This window comes from Lycium barbarum, chromosome 9 (genome assembly GCF_019175385.1).
Source record: "Lycium barbarum isolate Lr01 chromosome 9, ASM1917538v2, whole genome shotgun sequence".
NCBI lineage: Eukaryota > Viridiplantae > Streptophyta > Magnoliopsida > Solanales > Solanaceae > Lycium > Lycium barbarum.
The window spans coordinates 14,934,226-14,952,500 of NC_083345.1; the positions used below are offsets into that span (position 1 = coordinate 14,934,226).

Below are 18,275 nucleotides of genomic sequence, written 5' to 3' on the forward strand. Positions count from 1 at the left end.
TCTTTATTACATTGACATAATTAAAGAAGCACAAAATAATTCATTAATTATAATAGATAATAATTAATAAATTGACATATTACTAACTTAATTAAGTATATTATGAATTTAGTTCTAATGTAATCATAATTAAAGGGTTGGGTTGCTTCCCAACAAGCGCATTAGTTTAGGCCGTGGCACAACATCTTTTTGTATTTTTCTCATTGTTTTTTTTTTTTTGTGTGTTTTTCTATTACAAACCTCTGGTTGCCTCCTGAGCAACGCTTGATTTATTGTCGCGGCACTACGCATTCCTCAATTTAACCATCCTCGAGGTACACCTTGACCTTTTCATTGTCAATCTCACCGTCCCAATATCGCTTGAGTTGCTATCCATTCTCCAAGAACTTGAATTCTCCATCCAGCGTTTGTACTTCCACAGCACAAAGGCGCATGACTCAAGTTACTTGGAACAGTCTTGACCATCTGGATCTCAGCTTACCGGGAAATAGGCTTATCCCGGAGTTGAATACAATTTTTTTTTACATCGAGTTAATTAATGAAGCACAAAATAAGTCATGACGATGAATCAAGACCTGTTGTGGTAATTTTCACTTTTATTTAATTGTTCTTTAATTCTGAGTCAAATTTAATCTTATAAACACTTTTAGATAATTGTTCCTTTTTTTTTGTTAACCAAATTATAGATTTTCGGATCAAGGAATATTACCAGACATTTCACTCACAGATCTCATTTGTTGTCGCAAAACGACAAATACAATAAGAAGCGTAGAGTGATCTTCTTATTACAATCCACTAAGATTTTACCTTTTGAAGTTCTGATTAAGAATTTTTAAATTAAGTATACCTTAATTTTATCTATCGCAAAAGACAAGTATAATAAGTGTTAAAGTGATCTTGCTGTTACAATCTACTGAGATTTTACCATTTGAAATTTTGACTCAGCACTTTTAAATAAAAGTATACCATAATCTTATCTGTCGCAAAACGACAAGTATAATAAGTGGTAGCGTTATCTTACGGTTACAGTCCACTAAGATTTTATCGTTTGAAGTTATGAGTAAGTATTTTTGAATAAAAGTATACCTTAATCTCATTTGTCACGAAACGACAAGTATAGTAAGTGGTAGAGTGATCTTACGGTTACAATCCACAAAGATTAATGCTATAAGTTATGATTAAGTATTTTTTTAATAAAAGTATACTTAATCTTATTTTTCGTAAGTGTTGGGATAGCACCCACACCGCGTTGCCTTTCGCGTTAGACTTTGATGCGATGGGACTCACATCGCATGGCTTGTGCTTCCAGTTCCTTAGTTTTATTTTGCCCCATGTTCATTCGTTTCCGCTCCTACTTCCCTCTTGACACCGTTATTGCACTGTACATGCACATCATACCTTCAGCATAACCCGTTAGCATGAATAAAAAGAAAAACTACTAAAAGTAATTAAAGGTTTGGGTTGCCTCTCAACAAGCGCCTTAGTTTAGGTCGTTACACGACATCTTTTTTTTTTTTTTATGTGTGTTTCTTAATACAAACCTCGGGTTGCCTTCCGAGCAATGCTTGATTTAATGTGGCGGCATGACGCGGGTCCTCAATTTAAACATCTTCGAGGTACGCCTTGACCGTCTCATTGTCAATCTCACTGCCCCAATATCGCTTGAGTTGGCTGTCCATTCATCAAGAACTTGCATTCCTCATCCAGCGTTTGCACTTTCACAGCACCATGGGCGTGACTCAGGTTACTTGGAACGGTACTGATTCTTTGGATCTCAGCTTACCAAGAAATAGTCTCAGCTTGGAGTTGAGTAAATTTTTTATTACATCGAGTTAATTAAAGAAGCAAATTATAATTCATTAATAATAATAATTATTAAATTGACATATTACTAACTTAATTAAGTTTAATGGATGGATTTTTGTTCTACTGTAATCATTGTATAATTAAAGCGAACCAATCTAATAAGCCGAATTTTGACCGAGATTTTAAAAAGTCAAGCTGTCCCCACCGGTTTGTTGCCCAGAATAACACTTGTCAATTATTTGCAATCAGTTAACCAAAACAGCCTCTTTAATCCTCATCAGAATATTCAGAAGCAGTTGCTAGTATTCCATTTCAAGAAATTAGTTCTCAACTAATTAAGCTTAATGGATGAATTTTAATCCTAAAAGTAATCATTATATAATTAAAGCGAATCAATCTAGCTAACTGAGTTTTGAATGAGTTTTAAACAAGTCGAGCTGTCCTTAACAGTTTGTTGCCAGATTTGAATAATACTTCTCAATTATTTACAACTAGTTAATCCAAACTGTCACTTTAATCCTCATCAAAATATTTATAAGTCGTTGCTAGTGTTCCATTTCAAGAAGGTAATTCTCAACTTTCTCAAGTAGGCGTTTGGCCATAGATTCGATTTTTTTTTTTTTTTACTTTATTTGAAATTTATGGAGTTATAGTTGAATAAGAATTGTATTTGATAATTTCATTTTTGTAGAACCCATAAAAGTAGTCTTATGTAAACGGTGTGTATAAAAGTTTAATTACAATAAAGAAGTACAAAATTATTAAATTATTATAATTAATTATTATTATCAAATCGACATATTTCTAATTTAAATAAGCTTAATAGATAAATTGTAATTATTTTATAATTAAGGCAAGCCAATCTAACTAAACCGAATTTTGATCGAGCAAGCTATCCCTAACGGCTAGTACGTTGTCCAGACCTGAATAATGTGTCCCCAACGATGCCCAGGCCTGAATAGTATATACTTCTCACTTATTTACAATCACTTAATCCAAACTTCCTCTTTAATTCTCATCAAAATATTCATAATTTGTTGCTAATATTCCATTTCATGAAGCTAGTTCTCAACTTTTTCAATATTCTTAGCCGGCATTTGGCCATAGATTCCCAATTTGGGTGAAGCTTTTCAAATTTTTAAAATGAGCTTGGCCACAGTTTTTCAAAAACATATTTCATTGTTTTTGGAAAAACCTGAAACATGACTTATACCCATAAGTTTTAAAAACCATCAGCCATACCAAACACAAACTTGCTAATCTCCATTTATTTAGAACCTCCATTGATGACGTTCATTGTCATTATCATAAACCATAATCCTATTTACAGATAAGTTTGGCATAAAATCAAATTTCTTATAATGAACTAAATAATACATCATTCCATAATCATAACACGATATTTTACTAATAACTACTAATAACACAATTAATAGCTACTACAATTAGTCAAATTACAATTATTTACAAGATCCATTAGTGCAAGAAAAAAGACAACGGTAGTAACTAGATTGGGGGGTGGGGTTGGGGGGGGGGGGGGGGTTCTTTCATAAAATAAAAAAGTTTCGGGCAACTTTTAATTTTTTTTTATTTATCCAACGGTTATATCTTGGGTCAAAAATAGGTCAAGAGCAGATTTTGGATTTGAAGATTTGGTTTTTAAAATCTCCCAAAATTCTATGACCAAACAGATATTTAAAAATATATTTTGAAAAATTGCTTTCAAAATCTATGAAAAAACGGGAGCTTAGTTTTATTTTCATTTAAAAATGCTTTTTCCATGAATAAAACTATTACAAAAGGGTCCGAATAATAATAGCGAATTAAAGTAAATGAACTGGGCCGACGTTTTCCGTTAGGCCTCGCTTTCAAGCCGTCATTGGCACTGTAATCATTAATGGATGAATTTTAATTCTAAAGTAATCATTATATAATTAAAGCGAACCAATCTAACTAAGCTGACTTTTGACCGAGTTTTAAACAAGTCAAGTTGTCCACAACGACTTGTTGCACAGATTTATCGCAATAAAAGTAGAGTGATCTTGTTGTAAACAATATTTTAATGTAAGTAGACTTTAATCTTATCTGCCGCGAAAGTACAAGTATAATAAGTAGAGTAGAGTGATCTTGTTGTTACAATCCATTAAGATTTTACCGTTTCAAGTTATGCTAAATTACGTTTGAATTATGTGTACCTTAATATTATCTATCGCAAAACGACAAGTATAATAAGTGTTAGAGTAATCTTGCTGTTACAATCCATGGAGATTTTATTATTTGAAATTTTAACTCAGTATTTTTAAATGAAAGTATACCTTAATCTTATCTGTCGCAAAACGATAAGTATAATAGGTGATAGACTGATCTTGCAGTTACAACACACTAAGATTTTGCCATTTGAAGTTATGATTTAGTATTTTTGAATAAAAGTACACCTTAATCTTATATGTCGCAAAACGATAAGTATAATAAGTGGTAAAGTGGTCTTGCACTTACAATCCACTAAGATTTTACCGTTTGAAGTTATGAGTAAGTATTTTTGAATAAAAGTATATCTTCATTTTATCTGTCGCATTGCGACAAGTACAATAAGTGTTCGCGTGGCCTCCACGCCGTGTTGCCTATCGTGCGAAACATTGATGTGATGGGACTTGCATTGCGTGGCCTGTGCTTTTAGTTCCTTGGTTTTATGTCGCCCCATTTTCGTTCGTTTCCGCTCCTACTTCCCCATGACTCTATTATTGCACAATACCTGCACATCAGACGCTCCTACTTAATGGATGAATTTTAATTCTAAAGTAATCATTATATAATTAAAGCTAATCAATCTACCTAACCCGAGTTTGCACCGAGTTTTAAACAAGTCAAGTTGTCCTTAACGGCGAGTTGCCCAGGCCCAAATAATATATACTTCTCAATTATTTACAACTAGTTAATCCAAACTGCCTCTTTGATCCTCATCAAACTATTCATAAGTTGTTGCTAGTATTCTATTTCATGAAGCTAGTTCTCAACTTTCTTAATATTCTTAGCTAGTGTTTGGAAATAGATTCCTAAATGTTTTTTTTAATAAAACCTGATGTGGGTGAAGTTTTTCAAATTTTGAAAATGAGTTTGGTCATAGATTTTCAAAAACATAGTTCATTTTTTTTTTGAAAAACCTGTAACATGACTTATACTCATAACTTTTAAAAACTATCAACCATAAAAAACAAACATACTTGCTAATAAGAAATTATGCAGAACCTTCATTAATGACGTTCATTGTAATAATTATAAACCATAATCTTATAAACAAATAAGTTTGACACAAAATTAAATTGATTAAAATGATAAACACGACATTGTACTAACAACCGCTCATAACACAATTAATAGCTACTACAATTAGTCAAATTACAATTATTTACAAGATACAAGAAAAAAAGACAACAGTAGTAACTAATATGGGGGGGGGGGGGGGGGGGGGGCTCTTTTACAAAATATAAAAGTTTTGGGAAACTTTTTTTTTTAAAAAAAGAACAGTTATATCTTGGGTCAAAAATAGGTTTGGAGCGGATTCTGGGATTTGAAGAGTTAGTTTTCAAAATCTCCCTAAATTTTATGACTAAACAATTATTTTAAAAAATTGCTTATAAAATCTATTGCCAAACGGAAGCTTAGTTTTATTTTCATTTAAATACGCTTGTTCCATGAATAAAACTATTACTAATGGGCTAGAACAATAATAGGGAATTAAAGTAAATGAAGTGGCTGATGTTTTTCGTTAGGCCTCGCTTTCAATCCGTCATTGGCATTGTTGACCTTTGTTAAGACTTCATTTAATAACACCTATATATAAGGGCTCTCTTTCTCTTTAATATTTCATTTCGCTCTACTTTTTTAAACAATTATATTTCACTCTCTTTCTCTATTTATACACTAGAAAATTTCTAGCTTCTCCATTTTATCACACACACTATTTCTTTTCTTTTCAACTGGTTGCGTAAAGAAGAAGAGTGGTATCTCTATCTCAAATATTCTCTTTAAGATTTTACCGTTTGAAGTTATGATTAAGTATTTTTGAGTAAAAGAATACCTTAATCTCGTTTATCACGAAACGACAAGTATAATAAGTGTTAGAGTGGTCTTATGGTTACAACTTACAAAGATTACCGTTATAACTTATGATTAAGTATTTTTTTAATAAAAGCACACCTTAATCTTATCTGTTGCATTGCGACAAGTATAATAAGTGTTGGGATTTCATCCACCCCGCTTTGCCTTTCGCGTCAGACTTTGATGCGATGGGACTCACATAGCGTGGCCTGTGCTTCCAGTTCCTTGGTTTTATTTTGCCCCATTTTCGTTCGTTTCCTCTCCTACTTCCCTCGTGACACCGTTACTGCACTGTACCTGCACAGTATACCCTCAGCACAATCCGCTAGCATGAACAAAAATAAAAACTACTAAAAGGAATTAAAGCAATTAGTTTAGGTCGTTACATGACATCCTTTTGTATTTTTTTTATTTTTATTTTATGTTTTCCTATTACAAACCTCGGGTTGCCTCCGAGCAGCGCTTGGTTTAACGTCGCGGCACGACGCAGGTCCTCAATTTAAGCATCTTTGAGGTACGCCTTGATCCTCTCATTGTCAATCTCATTGCCTCAATATCGTTTGAGTTAGTTGTCCATTCCTCAAGAACTCGCGTTCCTCATCCAACATTTGCACTGTCACAACACCATGGGCGTGACTCAGGTTACTTGGAACGGTACTGACTCTTTGGATCTTTGCTTACCAAGAAACAGTCTCAGCCTGGATTTGAATAAATTTTTTATTACACCGAGTTAATTAAAAAATCAAATTATAATTCATTGATAATAATTATTAAATTGACATATTACTAACTTAATTAAGATTAATGGATGAATTTTTGTTCTAATGTAATCATTGTATAATTAAAGCGAACCAATCTAGACAAGCCGAGTTTTGACCGAGATTTTAAAAAGTCGAGCTCTCCCTATCGGTTTGTTGCCTAGAATAACACTTGTCAATTATTTGCAATCAGTTAACCAAAACAGCCTCTTTAATTCTCATCAAAATATTCACAAGCAGTTGCTAGTATTCCATTTCAAGAAGTTAGTTCTCAACTAATTAAGATTAATGGATGAATTTTAATTCTTAAAGTAATCGTTATATAATTAAAACGAATCAATCTAGCTAACTGAGTTTTGACCGAGTTTTAAACAAGTCGAGCTATCCTTGACAGCTTGTTGTCGGATTTGAATAATACTTCTCAATTATTTACAACTAGTTAATCCAAACTATCTCTTTAGTCCTCATCAAAATATTTCTAAGCCGTTGCTAGTGTCCCATTTCAAGAAGATAATTCTCAACTTTCTTAAGTAGGCGTTTGGCCATAGATTCGAAATATTTTTTACTTTATTTGAAATTTATGGAGTTGGAGTTGAATAAGAATTGTATTTCATAATTTCATTTTTGTAGAGCCCATAAAAGTAGTCTTATACTCTTATTTAACGATGTGTATAAAAGTTTAATTACAATAAAGAAGCGCATAATTGTTAAATTATTATAATTAATTATTATTATCAAATCGACATATTTCTAACTTAAATAAGCTTAATAGATAAATTGTAATCATTTTATAATTAATGCAAGCCAATCTAATTAAACCCAATTTTGACCGAGCGAGCTATTCCCAACGGCTAGTACGTTGTCCAGACTTGAAATTATGTGGAACCTTCATTAATGACGTTCATTGTAATAATTATAAACCATAATCTTATAAACAAATAAGTTTGACACAAAATTAAATTGATTAAAATGAACTAGATAATACATTATCTTAAAATCATAAACACGACATTTTACTAACAACTGCTCATAACACAATTAATAGCTACTACAATTAGTCAAATTACAATTATTTACAAGATACAAGAAAAAAAGACAACGGTAGTAACTAATATGGAGGGGGGCGGGGGATCTTTTACAAAATATAAAAGTTTGGGGAACTTTTTTTTTTTTTTAAAAGCCAACAGTTACATCTTGGGTCAAAAATAGGTTTGGAGCGGATTCTGGGATTTGAACAGTTAGTTTTCAAAATCTCCCTAAATTTTATGATTAAACAATTATTTTAAAAAATATTTTGAAAAATTACTTACAAAATCTATTGCCAAACGGGAGCTTAGTTTTATTTTCATTTAAACACGCTAGTTCCATGAATAAAACTATTACTAATGGGCTAGAACAATAATAGGGAATTAAAGTAAATGAAGTGGCTGGCGTTTTTCGTTAGGCCTCGCTTTCAATCCGTCATTGGCATTGTTGACCTTTGTTAAGACTTCATTTAATAACACCTATATATAATACGGGCTCTCTTTCTCTTTAATATTTCATTTCACTCTACTTTTTTAAACAATTATATTTCACTCTCTTTCTCTATTTATACACTAGAAAATTTCTAGCTTCTCCATTTTATCACACACACTGTTTCTTTTCTTTTCAACGGGTTGCGTAAAGAAGAAGAGTGGTATCTCTATCTCAAATATTCTCTTTAAGATTTTACCGTTTGAAGTTATGATTAAGTATTTTTGAATAAAAGAATATCTTAATCTCGTTTATTACGAAACGACAAGTATAATAAGTGTTAGAGTGGTCTTATGGTTACAACTTATAAAGATTACCGTTATAACTTATGATTAAGTATTTTTTTAATAAAAGCATACCTTAATCTTATCTGTCGCATTGCGACAAGTATAATAAGTGTTGGGATTGCATCCACCCCGCTTTGCCTTTCGCGTCAGACTTTGATGCGATGGGACTCGCATAGCGTGGCCTGTGCTTCCAGTTCCTTGGTTTTATTTTGCCCCATTTTCGTTCGTTTCCTCTCCTACGTCCCTCGTGACACCGTTATTGCACTGTACCTGCACAGTATACCCTCAGCACAATCCGTTAGCATGAACAAAAAGAAAAACTACTAAAAGGAATTAAAGCAATTAGTTTAGGTCGTTACATGACATCCTTTTGTATTTTTATTTTTTTTATTTTGTGTTTTCCTATTACAAACCTCGGGTTGCCTCCGAGCAGAGCTTGGTTTAACGTCGCGGCACGACGCAGGTCCTCAATTTAAGCATCTTTGAGGTACGCCTTGATCCTCTCATTGTCAATCTCACTGCCTCAATATCGTTTGAGTTAGCTGTCCATTCCTCAAGAACTTGCGTTCCTTATCCAACATTTGCACTGTCACAACACCATGGGCGTGACTCAGGTTACTTGGAACGGTACTGACTCTTTGGATCTGTGCTTACCAAGAAACAGTCTCAGCCTGGATTTGAATAAATTTTTTATTACACCGAGTTAATTAAAAAATCAAATTATAATTCATTGATAATAATTATTAAATTGACATATTACTAACTTAATTAAGATTAATGGATGAATTTTTGTTCTAATGTAACCATTGTATAATTAAAGCGACCAATCTAGACAAGCCGAGTTTTGACCGAGATTTTAAAAAGTCGAGCTCTCCCTATCGGTTTGTTGCCCAGAATAACACTTGTCAATTATTTGCAATCAGTTAACCAAAACAGCCTCTTTAATTCTCATCAAAATATTCACAAGCAGTTGCTAGTATTCCATTTCAAGAAGTTAGTTCTCAACTAATTAAGATTAATGGATGAATTTTAATTCTAAAAGTAATCGTTATATAATCAAAACGAATCAATCTAGCTAACTGAGTTTTGACCGAGTTTTAAACAAGTCGAGCTATCCTTGACAGCTTGTTGTCGGATTTGAATAATACTTCTCAAGTATTTACAACTAGTTAATCCAAACTATCTCTTTAGTCCTCATCAAAATATTTATAAGCCGTTGCTAGTGTCTCATTTCAAGAAGGTAATTCTCAACTTTCTTAAGTAGGCGTTTGGCCATAGATTCGAAATATGTTTTACTTTATTTGAAATTTATGGAGTTGGAGTTGAATAAGAATTGTATTTAATAATTTCGTTTTTGTAGAGCCCATAAAAGTAGTCTTATACTCTTATTTAACAATGTGTATAAAAGTTTAATTACAATAAAGAAGCGCATAATTGTTAAATTATTATAATTAATTATTATTATCAAATCGACATATTTCTAACTTAAATAAGCTTAATAGATAACTTGTAATCATTTTATAATTAATGCAAGCCAATCTAATTAAACCCAATTTTGACCGAGCGAGCTATTCCCAACGGCTAGTACGTTGTCCAGACTTGAATAATTTGTCCCCAACGGCTAATACATTGCCTAGACCTGAATAATATATACTTCTCAATTATTTACAATCAGGTAATCCAAACTTCCTATTTAATCCTCATCAAAGTATTCATAAGTTGTTGCTAGTATTCCATTTCAAGAAGCTAGTTCTCAACTTTCTTAATATTCTTAATTTTGTTTTCATTTGAACATGCTTGTTCCATGAATAAAACTATTACAAAAGGGTCACAATAATAATAGTGGATTAAAGCAAATGAAGTGGGCCGACATTTTCCGTTAGGCCTCGCTTTCAAGCAGTCATTTGGCACTGTTGACCTTAGTTGGCCTTTTTTTTTTTTTTAAAAAAAAAAAAAACCTTTGTTAGCCTATATATACGGGCTCTCTCTCATTTCTCTTTTATATTTTCACTCCACTTATTTAAACACTTTTGCTAGCTTCTCATCTTATCACACACACACTTATATTTTCAAATGGTTGCGTAAAGAAGAAGAGTGGTATCTCTGTCTCAAATATTCTCTTTTTTCTTGATAGATTCATCTTTTTTTCTCTATTCAACTTGACCAACCAATAGTTACAAAATACAGTAACAAGAACTAATCTCTGTCTTATATTGAGAAATGGGGAGAAAAGATCAGATCAAGAACGACCACAAAGACAAAGAAAGAGTTCAAGCTGTTCTTCAACTTCTCAAAAAACATGCTCCTCTCACTGTTAAGCAGGTATATAAGACACCGGTTTCTTCTTCGTAAAAAAATAGGAATTATAACTGAAGATGTTTTTTTTTTTCTGGTTTCTTTGTGTTGTTGAACAGGAGAAGTTGTGTAACAGTGCTTGTGTAGAGAGGTTTTTGAAAGTGAAAGGTGAAAATGTCAAGAAAGCTGCTAAGCACTTGAGGAACTGCCTGAACTGGAGAGACTCTTTAGGCGTTGGTAATTTTTTTTGTCTTCTTTAATTACGATATTTGAAATTTTAATTCAATGAGCGAAGGATTTATCGAAAACAACCTCTCTACCCCTGAAAGGTAAGGGCAAGGTCTGCATACACCGCATCCTTACTAGACCCCACTTACGAGATTATACTAAATATTTTATTATTGTTGTTGAAATTTTAATTAAAGAAAGAAGATGAAATTAAGTTTGTCTTATCTTTTTGTTTGTTCTAAAGAAGAAAAGAATCAAAGAATCTCTCTTGTTTTCATGTTTTTCTTTTTCTAAAGCTTTAAATGAGGTGAGTTCCTTAAAGTACGCAAAATCTAAGTTATGATTAAAGTAAATTCATCATAAAAAGAGTGAAAAAGCTTGATCTCACTTTATTTTATTTATTTATTTGAATGTTGCAGATCATCTAATTGCTGATGAATTTTCTGCTGAGTTAGCAGAAGGGGTAGCTTATGTTTCTGGTCATGATGATGAATCTAGACCTGTTGTGGTAATTTTTACCTTTTTTTATACTGTTCTTTAGTTCATTTCTCAAATTTGACCCTATGAACACTTTGAGTAAATAATTGTTCCTTTTCTTTTTTGACCGATTATAGATTTTCCGGATCAAGCAAGATTACCAGAAATTTCACTCAATGAAACTGTAAGTACCTTCTTATCTGTCGCCGCAAAACGACATGTATAATAAGTTGTAGAGTGATCTTGCCGTTGCCGTTACAATTCACTGATATTTTAGCTTTTGAAGTTTTGACTCAGTATTTTTGAATAAAAGTATACCTTGATCTTATCTATTGCAAAACGACAAGTATAATAAGTGTTAGAGTGATCTTGCCATTATAATCCATTGATATTTTACCGTTTGAAGTTTTGACTCAATATTTTGAATAAAAGCATACCTTAATTTTGTACTATGTAAAAAAAAGACATGTATAATAAGTGGTAGAGTGATCTTTGCTGTTACAATCCACTGAGATTTTATCATTTGAAGATATGACTCATTATTTTTCAAAAATATTAAAGTATGATCTTTTTAAAGTCTTTAGAGAAATGGAACTGAAATTTTTGTGGTTAAAAAACTGCAGGTTTACTCGGTTGCTGGTGTTTACATTGGAGGTGGCTATTCAAACCATGGCCAAGAGTGTTGAAAAATTTGTTATTCTATTTGATGCCAGTAAGTATTTTTTTTTCCTGTAATGACGATATTACCCTTGTTTAGCTCATGATGAAATTCGAAAAGGAAGGCAGATTGGTATTTTGACTAGTTTTTACTTACATAGCAAATCAGAACTCAGCTTTCTCTCAGTTATAGGGGAACTATAATTAATTAATGTACATTCTATTCCTCAGGCATTTCCAAGAACTATCAGTCAGAAAATACCTCTTAAAGACACCTTTTTATAAAATTTATAATAGCCCATTTCAGATCTTTTTAATTTCCAATGTCACGCCTAACAACTTAATTAAAGAGCCATTAATTAACTAATCAATTTTTGCCTGCTAGCCTCTACATTAGGCAGGCAAGATTCTGTAAAAATTTCATGCTTTGCCTGGAGTGCCCTTGAGGTGTTGCTTTCAGGTTTGAGAGTATAGGGGCATAAAACTATAAATTGTCATTCTCTTTTATCTTTACTTAAAAAAAAACTCAATAATGTCATGCAAAAGTGCCCATAATTCTACTTTTTATTACCGTGTCAGAATCCAGAACTCAAAGCACAAAGAAAGAAAAAAGGAAAAAATTGAACATCGCCTGCAGTTGAATTTGAATTTGTGTTTTGCTTTTTTTCACTTTATTGTTGTGGGTAATGACAATTTATTATTGGGGTATGTTTGACTAAATCAAATCATTGGGGACTGCTGTGCGAAAATGTAGGCTTTTTCAGGTCAGCATCAGCTTTTATGAACATCTTGTTGGCTTCACTGAAAATTATTGCGGATTATTATCCAGGACGACTTCACAAAGCTTTTGTCATTGATCCTCCTTCACTTTTCTCTTATCTTTGGAAGGTACTAGGAGTACTTATTTTCTCATTTAATTCTATCCTTTTTTTGCTAAAAATACACTGCTATTGTGTTACATGTAGCTAAAATCTTGAATAAACTTTTACAACTTATTTATAATTAAATCTCGAAAATAGATGTACATTATACTGGATCTGCCGATATGAAAACATCCCCATACAAGCTAGATTGATGAATCGAGTTAGTAAATTTAAGTTATACACACAGACAACATCTAGTGTAGTGTAACATGATAATATTGCAGTTGGACTACTTCTTTTATCAGGTAATCATTATCTATGTTAGTAGGCTAGTTACTATTTTTGTCAGGCAACTTATTACTAATACTTATCCTAGAAATTTACTCGTAATTAGTTTGTAAGTCACCTAATAATTGTATATTGTTTATACGGAAAAGGGCCCAAATTATTCCTGACCTTTGAGAAATAGTTTATCCATACCCTTCGTTATACTTTAGGGCTAATTATACCCTTACCGTATGTGGTCAATTATACCCTTATGTCTAATGGCTGTCACGTGGCATCATTCCAGCCCTTCAAAATTATTTTCCTCTCAAATAATTTTTTACCCACTAAAATAACTCAACCCAACCCGATTTTTTTTTTCCAGCCAAACTAATACGGACCCACCCATTACCCCTTAAAACTGATCTGAATCAATTATGTCATCTATTATTCTACTCTTTTCTTCTATTATTATGTCATCTGTACCTTCTATATCAATTAAGAAACTTGTTGATGGTTTTACCTTATCAAAAGAAAAAGAAACTTGCTGATGGCAGCATATATATTTGGTGCTGCAGTCGCTGTGTAATGGGTTGGGTCCGTATTAGTTTGGCTAGGAAAAAAATTTGGGTGGGGTTGAGTTATTTTAGTGAATAAAAAATTATTTGAGGGGAAAATAATTTTGAAGGGCTGGGATGATGTCACGTGGCAGCCGTTAGATATAAGGATACAATTGACCCCATAGTATAACAGTAAGGGTATAATTGACCCTAAAGTATAACGAAGGGTATGAATGAACTATTTCCCAAAGTTCAGGGATAATTTTGACCCTTTTCCGTTGTTTATACAAGCAGTACATAGAAGTTAAAATCACGTTTATCAAAAATAATTATATGTAATTACCTTATAATTGACTTTATTATGTAAATATATACTACGTCGTCAGTATTTATAACTTGAAACTCTTTTGATTTTTGCAGGGCGTCAAGACATTTGTTGATCTAGCACCATTAACAATGGTGGTATCATCACTTGATTTTGAAGAGTCATTAGAGTTCAATGACTTCACTGCTTATCCAAGAGCTGCATCTCTTAGATTCAACCCTTCATCCATACCCTCAAGTGGCAAAATTGGTTCATGCTCCTCATCAAGATTCTCCTTCACTGTTTCACATCATTTTGACTCTGTTAAGCCATGGTACTTGTCCTTAACTGACACCTCATCAGCTAAGGTGGGCCCCACAAATACTCCAGTACTGGGCCCTGCCATCTCACCACTCAATGCTAGGTCCTACTCATTTGCATCACCCATTGACAGGACTCCACGTGGCAGCGTGGGTTCCATCAAGAAAGGGTTTTTCCCGTCTACACCTTTGCCACAAAAGACTCAAGAAATGGACCATTCAGAAAGTCGTCATCCTAGGTCTATGAGGCCATCATTTTTTCAATCTCCTGCCATGTTCTTCAAGAAAGATAGTGGTAATTTCCATATTAGTCGGGCCGATAAGTGTCGTGAATCTTTTCAACCGTTCTTGAAGTTCTATCGAAGGCCGTATGATGAGATGATTTATAAGTCAAAGATGCGACCACCTCTAGGTGGACTTATCTCTATCGTCTCACCTCACATCAGGCGCAGACACATGTCCGTCTCTCAAAGATTTTGATTGATACAAGAAGTAAGAAGGGAAGAAAGGGGCGTAGGCACAGCAGATGTCGAGACTTTAGTTTTTTTCTTTCTTCTAATCAGGGCTGTTCTGATTTATCTATAAGTACATAAATATATTTTGTTACTATGATCATTGACTAAGGAGTTTGCTTGCTCCTCAAAAAATAATTGATAAATTGTTCAATTATCAATTCTCCCAATGTTTCTCAGTTCATTACTGTTTGTGGCTCTAGTTATGACATTAGTCATACTACATTAATTTTGTTTTGGCAAAAGTGAGATTTTTAATTGTTTCTCTATGGTAAGAAAAGAAAAAATAGACAACGTCCAAGGTGGGATGTGAAATATCGTGCAAAAATGTCTTATTTAGTGCTATGTGGTCTTTACTATAATTACTACCTTTGGCTCTAGTTATGACATTAGTCATACTACATTAATTTTGTTTTGGCAAAAGTGAGATTTTTAATTGTTTCTCTATGGTAAGAAAAGAAAAAATAGACAACGTCCAAGGTGGGATGTGAAATATCGTGCAAAAATGTCTTATTTAGTGCTATGTGGTCTTTACTATAATTACTACCTTTGGGTAATGTAAAAACAATGTGTGGAAACAAGACAGCGTGGTCGAAACGATGAACATCACATTGTCAAAACATTTATGAGCTAATCAAACTTCCAAGAAGACCAACTAAGGTCATTTCCAAAAATAATCATTGTTTAAATATTGTAGCAAGGACTTCATTTTTAAAGTCCTTTTTTGGAAGTTGGGGTACGGGTGATGTAGAAAATCTAAGACACTTGTGTTTCAACTATCTGACGATGCTTGATGATATATGTAATAAAATAAAGGACCAAAGTTTGAAAATCCTAATCTTGTAAGTTAGTCTTTGTATTAGTTAGTCTGTCAATTTCTTTTTTTATTCTACTTTTGAAATATTATATTGGTATCTTCATGTTAGTAGAGCTCTGAGAGTAGGAATATGTGTCGTGGTGCTGTTGTAGCCAAAAGTCAAATGGGAGCTTTAATATAGCTGACCATATTCTTAATTCTTAATAAACAAATAATTAGAAGTACTTCTTAGTCCTTGTGGCATTGTATGGGAAACTGAAACAAATATAGCACGAACACATATACGCATCTAAGTGAAAATAATAATCGTTATATAGTGTAAAATATACATGATTTACGTATATTTTGTCTTGTATTTATTTGTCAAGAAGTAATCAAGGTTCTCCCAACTGAGGTTCCTTTTTTTTTTTTATTTAATAACTTTGGGGGTGTGGAAGGATGACGTTTCTGATGCTATATTGTTTGTTTGATACACTGAATCAAGATTTTGGCTTGGACTTTTGTTATTGTGATTTATGAAATGTACAAAAAGGTGTATTTGTATCGTACTGGCCATTGGTTTATTGCTTGGATGTTCTTGCTTTGTCACGTCGTATTTTAGCGTTTATAATATTATCTCTCACTTACTTTTTATGATTTTCTAGAGCTCTGAAAGAGTTAGCACACATCAAAGAAGAATTGAGAAAGAAAGTGATGGATGAATCAGTATTTGTCATATATAGTTACATATACACTAAGAAACAGAGCCAAATAATTGAAGGCTAATATTTCCTTGTCGACTAAAATAATAAACAGGGATGGTGACGTGAAAGTTTTGGTCCCTTTCGTTCAATTGGTTAGGACATCATTTTTTCACGTCGAATGCACTAATCTAATTCGTGTAATAATACACGTTCCATGTCATTTCATAACGTTCATTGCGGAGTTCCTCAAGGCATAATTTAGCAACGGTATGCAATTAGCCTAACTAATTACCCGGCGAAAGTATTTACTACCATTTTTAAGTTGGTTTAATACATACACAATTTCTTAAATTTGTTATTAAATTTCAGTTAGATACTCGAACTATGGCTTGATCCAATTGAGCACCTGGACACATGATAAAGTATTCTATAATTAGAAACTTTCTATTCAAATATTGATAAAACCTTTTGCGCGTATTTTCAAGTATCTATTAGATAGTTAAGTTAACCACAATAAATATGACATTTCCTTTAATTATACACACCAACCACATGGAACAAACCTTTAGTTTTACGACTTACTGAGGTTAATGCGTATAATTGATGAAGTTGACATATTCTAACTGATTTTTATTTACATAATGTGCACTTGAAAACACACACAAGAATTTTTCAAAGTTTAAATCGAAAGTGTCTAATAAGAACACTTTACCACGTGTTTAGGTGTAATTGAAACAGGTTATATTTCGAATGTCTAAATAAAATTTATGATAAGTTCAAGGGTTATCTATGTTAAGCCTTTTAACTTTTATCCACTTGTGTACGTAGGGGTTGATTTCGCTTAACTTCTTGTGAGGTGTTAGATAGATGAGTCACGTATATGAAAATTCATTGACTTATGAAAAAAAAAAAAAAAGTAGAAAAGTTTTACTTATCCTCTATGCTCAGTAAACTCAACAAACTATATGGTAGATGAATTTTTTAAAAATGGATGTTGTCTCAATCCTTTCTTGAATAATTCCAGCAATAGTTACATCAATAATGGGGGAGTAAATAGAGACGGATTCATGATTTAAATTTGATGAATTTGTCTTTTAAAATTTTTAATACTAAATTCATTGTACCGTTAAAATTATGGGTTTAAATTAATATTTGTTGAATTTTGATGAATTTTCACACACGCATTACGCTTCGCATCGAAAAAACTGGGTTCAAATGAATTTATCCGAAGAATTGCATCTGTAAGGTAAAAGATTTCTGATACATTTAAAAAAATCAACATCAAAATAAAAACTAGAAAATGCTATCAAACATTATCAGGTGAGGAGTGATTCTTAAGCACAAAATTTGTAACGGACTATTTTCAAACTTGCTTAGACTTTGCAAGTATACTATTTTGGCACTTTATTGGCCAATCTGGAAAATAATGTAAAAAAGGTTCAACTACTACAGAAAAACACCATGTCCTTAGTCATCGTTTCCTTTGACCCTTTTCACATTATCTCCTATGGAGTATGGATAGACTGGTTAAATATGAAATGCCCTGTACTCTTTATTCCCTGCGTCTCAATTTAAGTGTCTTACTTTTCTTTTTTGTCTGTCTCAAAAAGAGAGTTTTCTTCTATATTTAGTAAGTGGAAAATTCAAACATCCTACTCCTTCCGTCCCATACTGTGGACATTACTAAAAATATTTGTCCCAAAATATTTGTCCATTTACAAAACCAAGATAGAATTAGTTAAATCCTATTTTGACCTTAACATTAAATGCTTTTTAAAGTAACCAATGTTGATTAGAGCAAAATTTATTAGAGAGAGATAAGAGCAATGTT

General features: G+C 32.5%; 1 protein-coding gene across 1 annotated transcript; it reads left to right on the forward strand.

Moving 5' to 3' along the window:
• Nucleotides 1-10,463: 10,463 nt before the first annotated feature.
• LOC132610520 (phosphatidylinositol/phosphatidylcholine transfer protein SFH4-like) lies at nucleotides 10,464-15,105 on the forward strand. Its single transcript, XM_060324842.1, has 7 exons — nucleotides 10,464-10,786; nucleotides 10,879-10,996; nucleotides 11,407-11,495; nucleotides 11,602-11,648; nucleotides 12,088-12,176; nucleotides 12,876-13,009; nucleotides 14,229-15,105. Exons 1-7 carry the CDS (start codon nucleotides 10,685-10,687, stop codon nucleotides 14,910-14,912), a joined length of 1,263 nt encoding a protein of 420 aa, XP_060180825.1. The 5' UTR covers nucleotides 10,464-10,684; the 3' UTR covers nucleotides 14,913-15,105.
• Nucleotides 15,106-18,275: the final 3,170 nt, after the last annotated feature.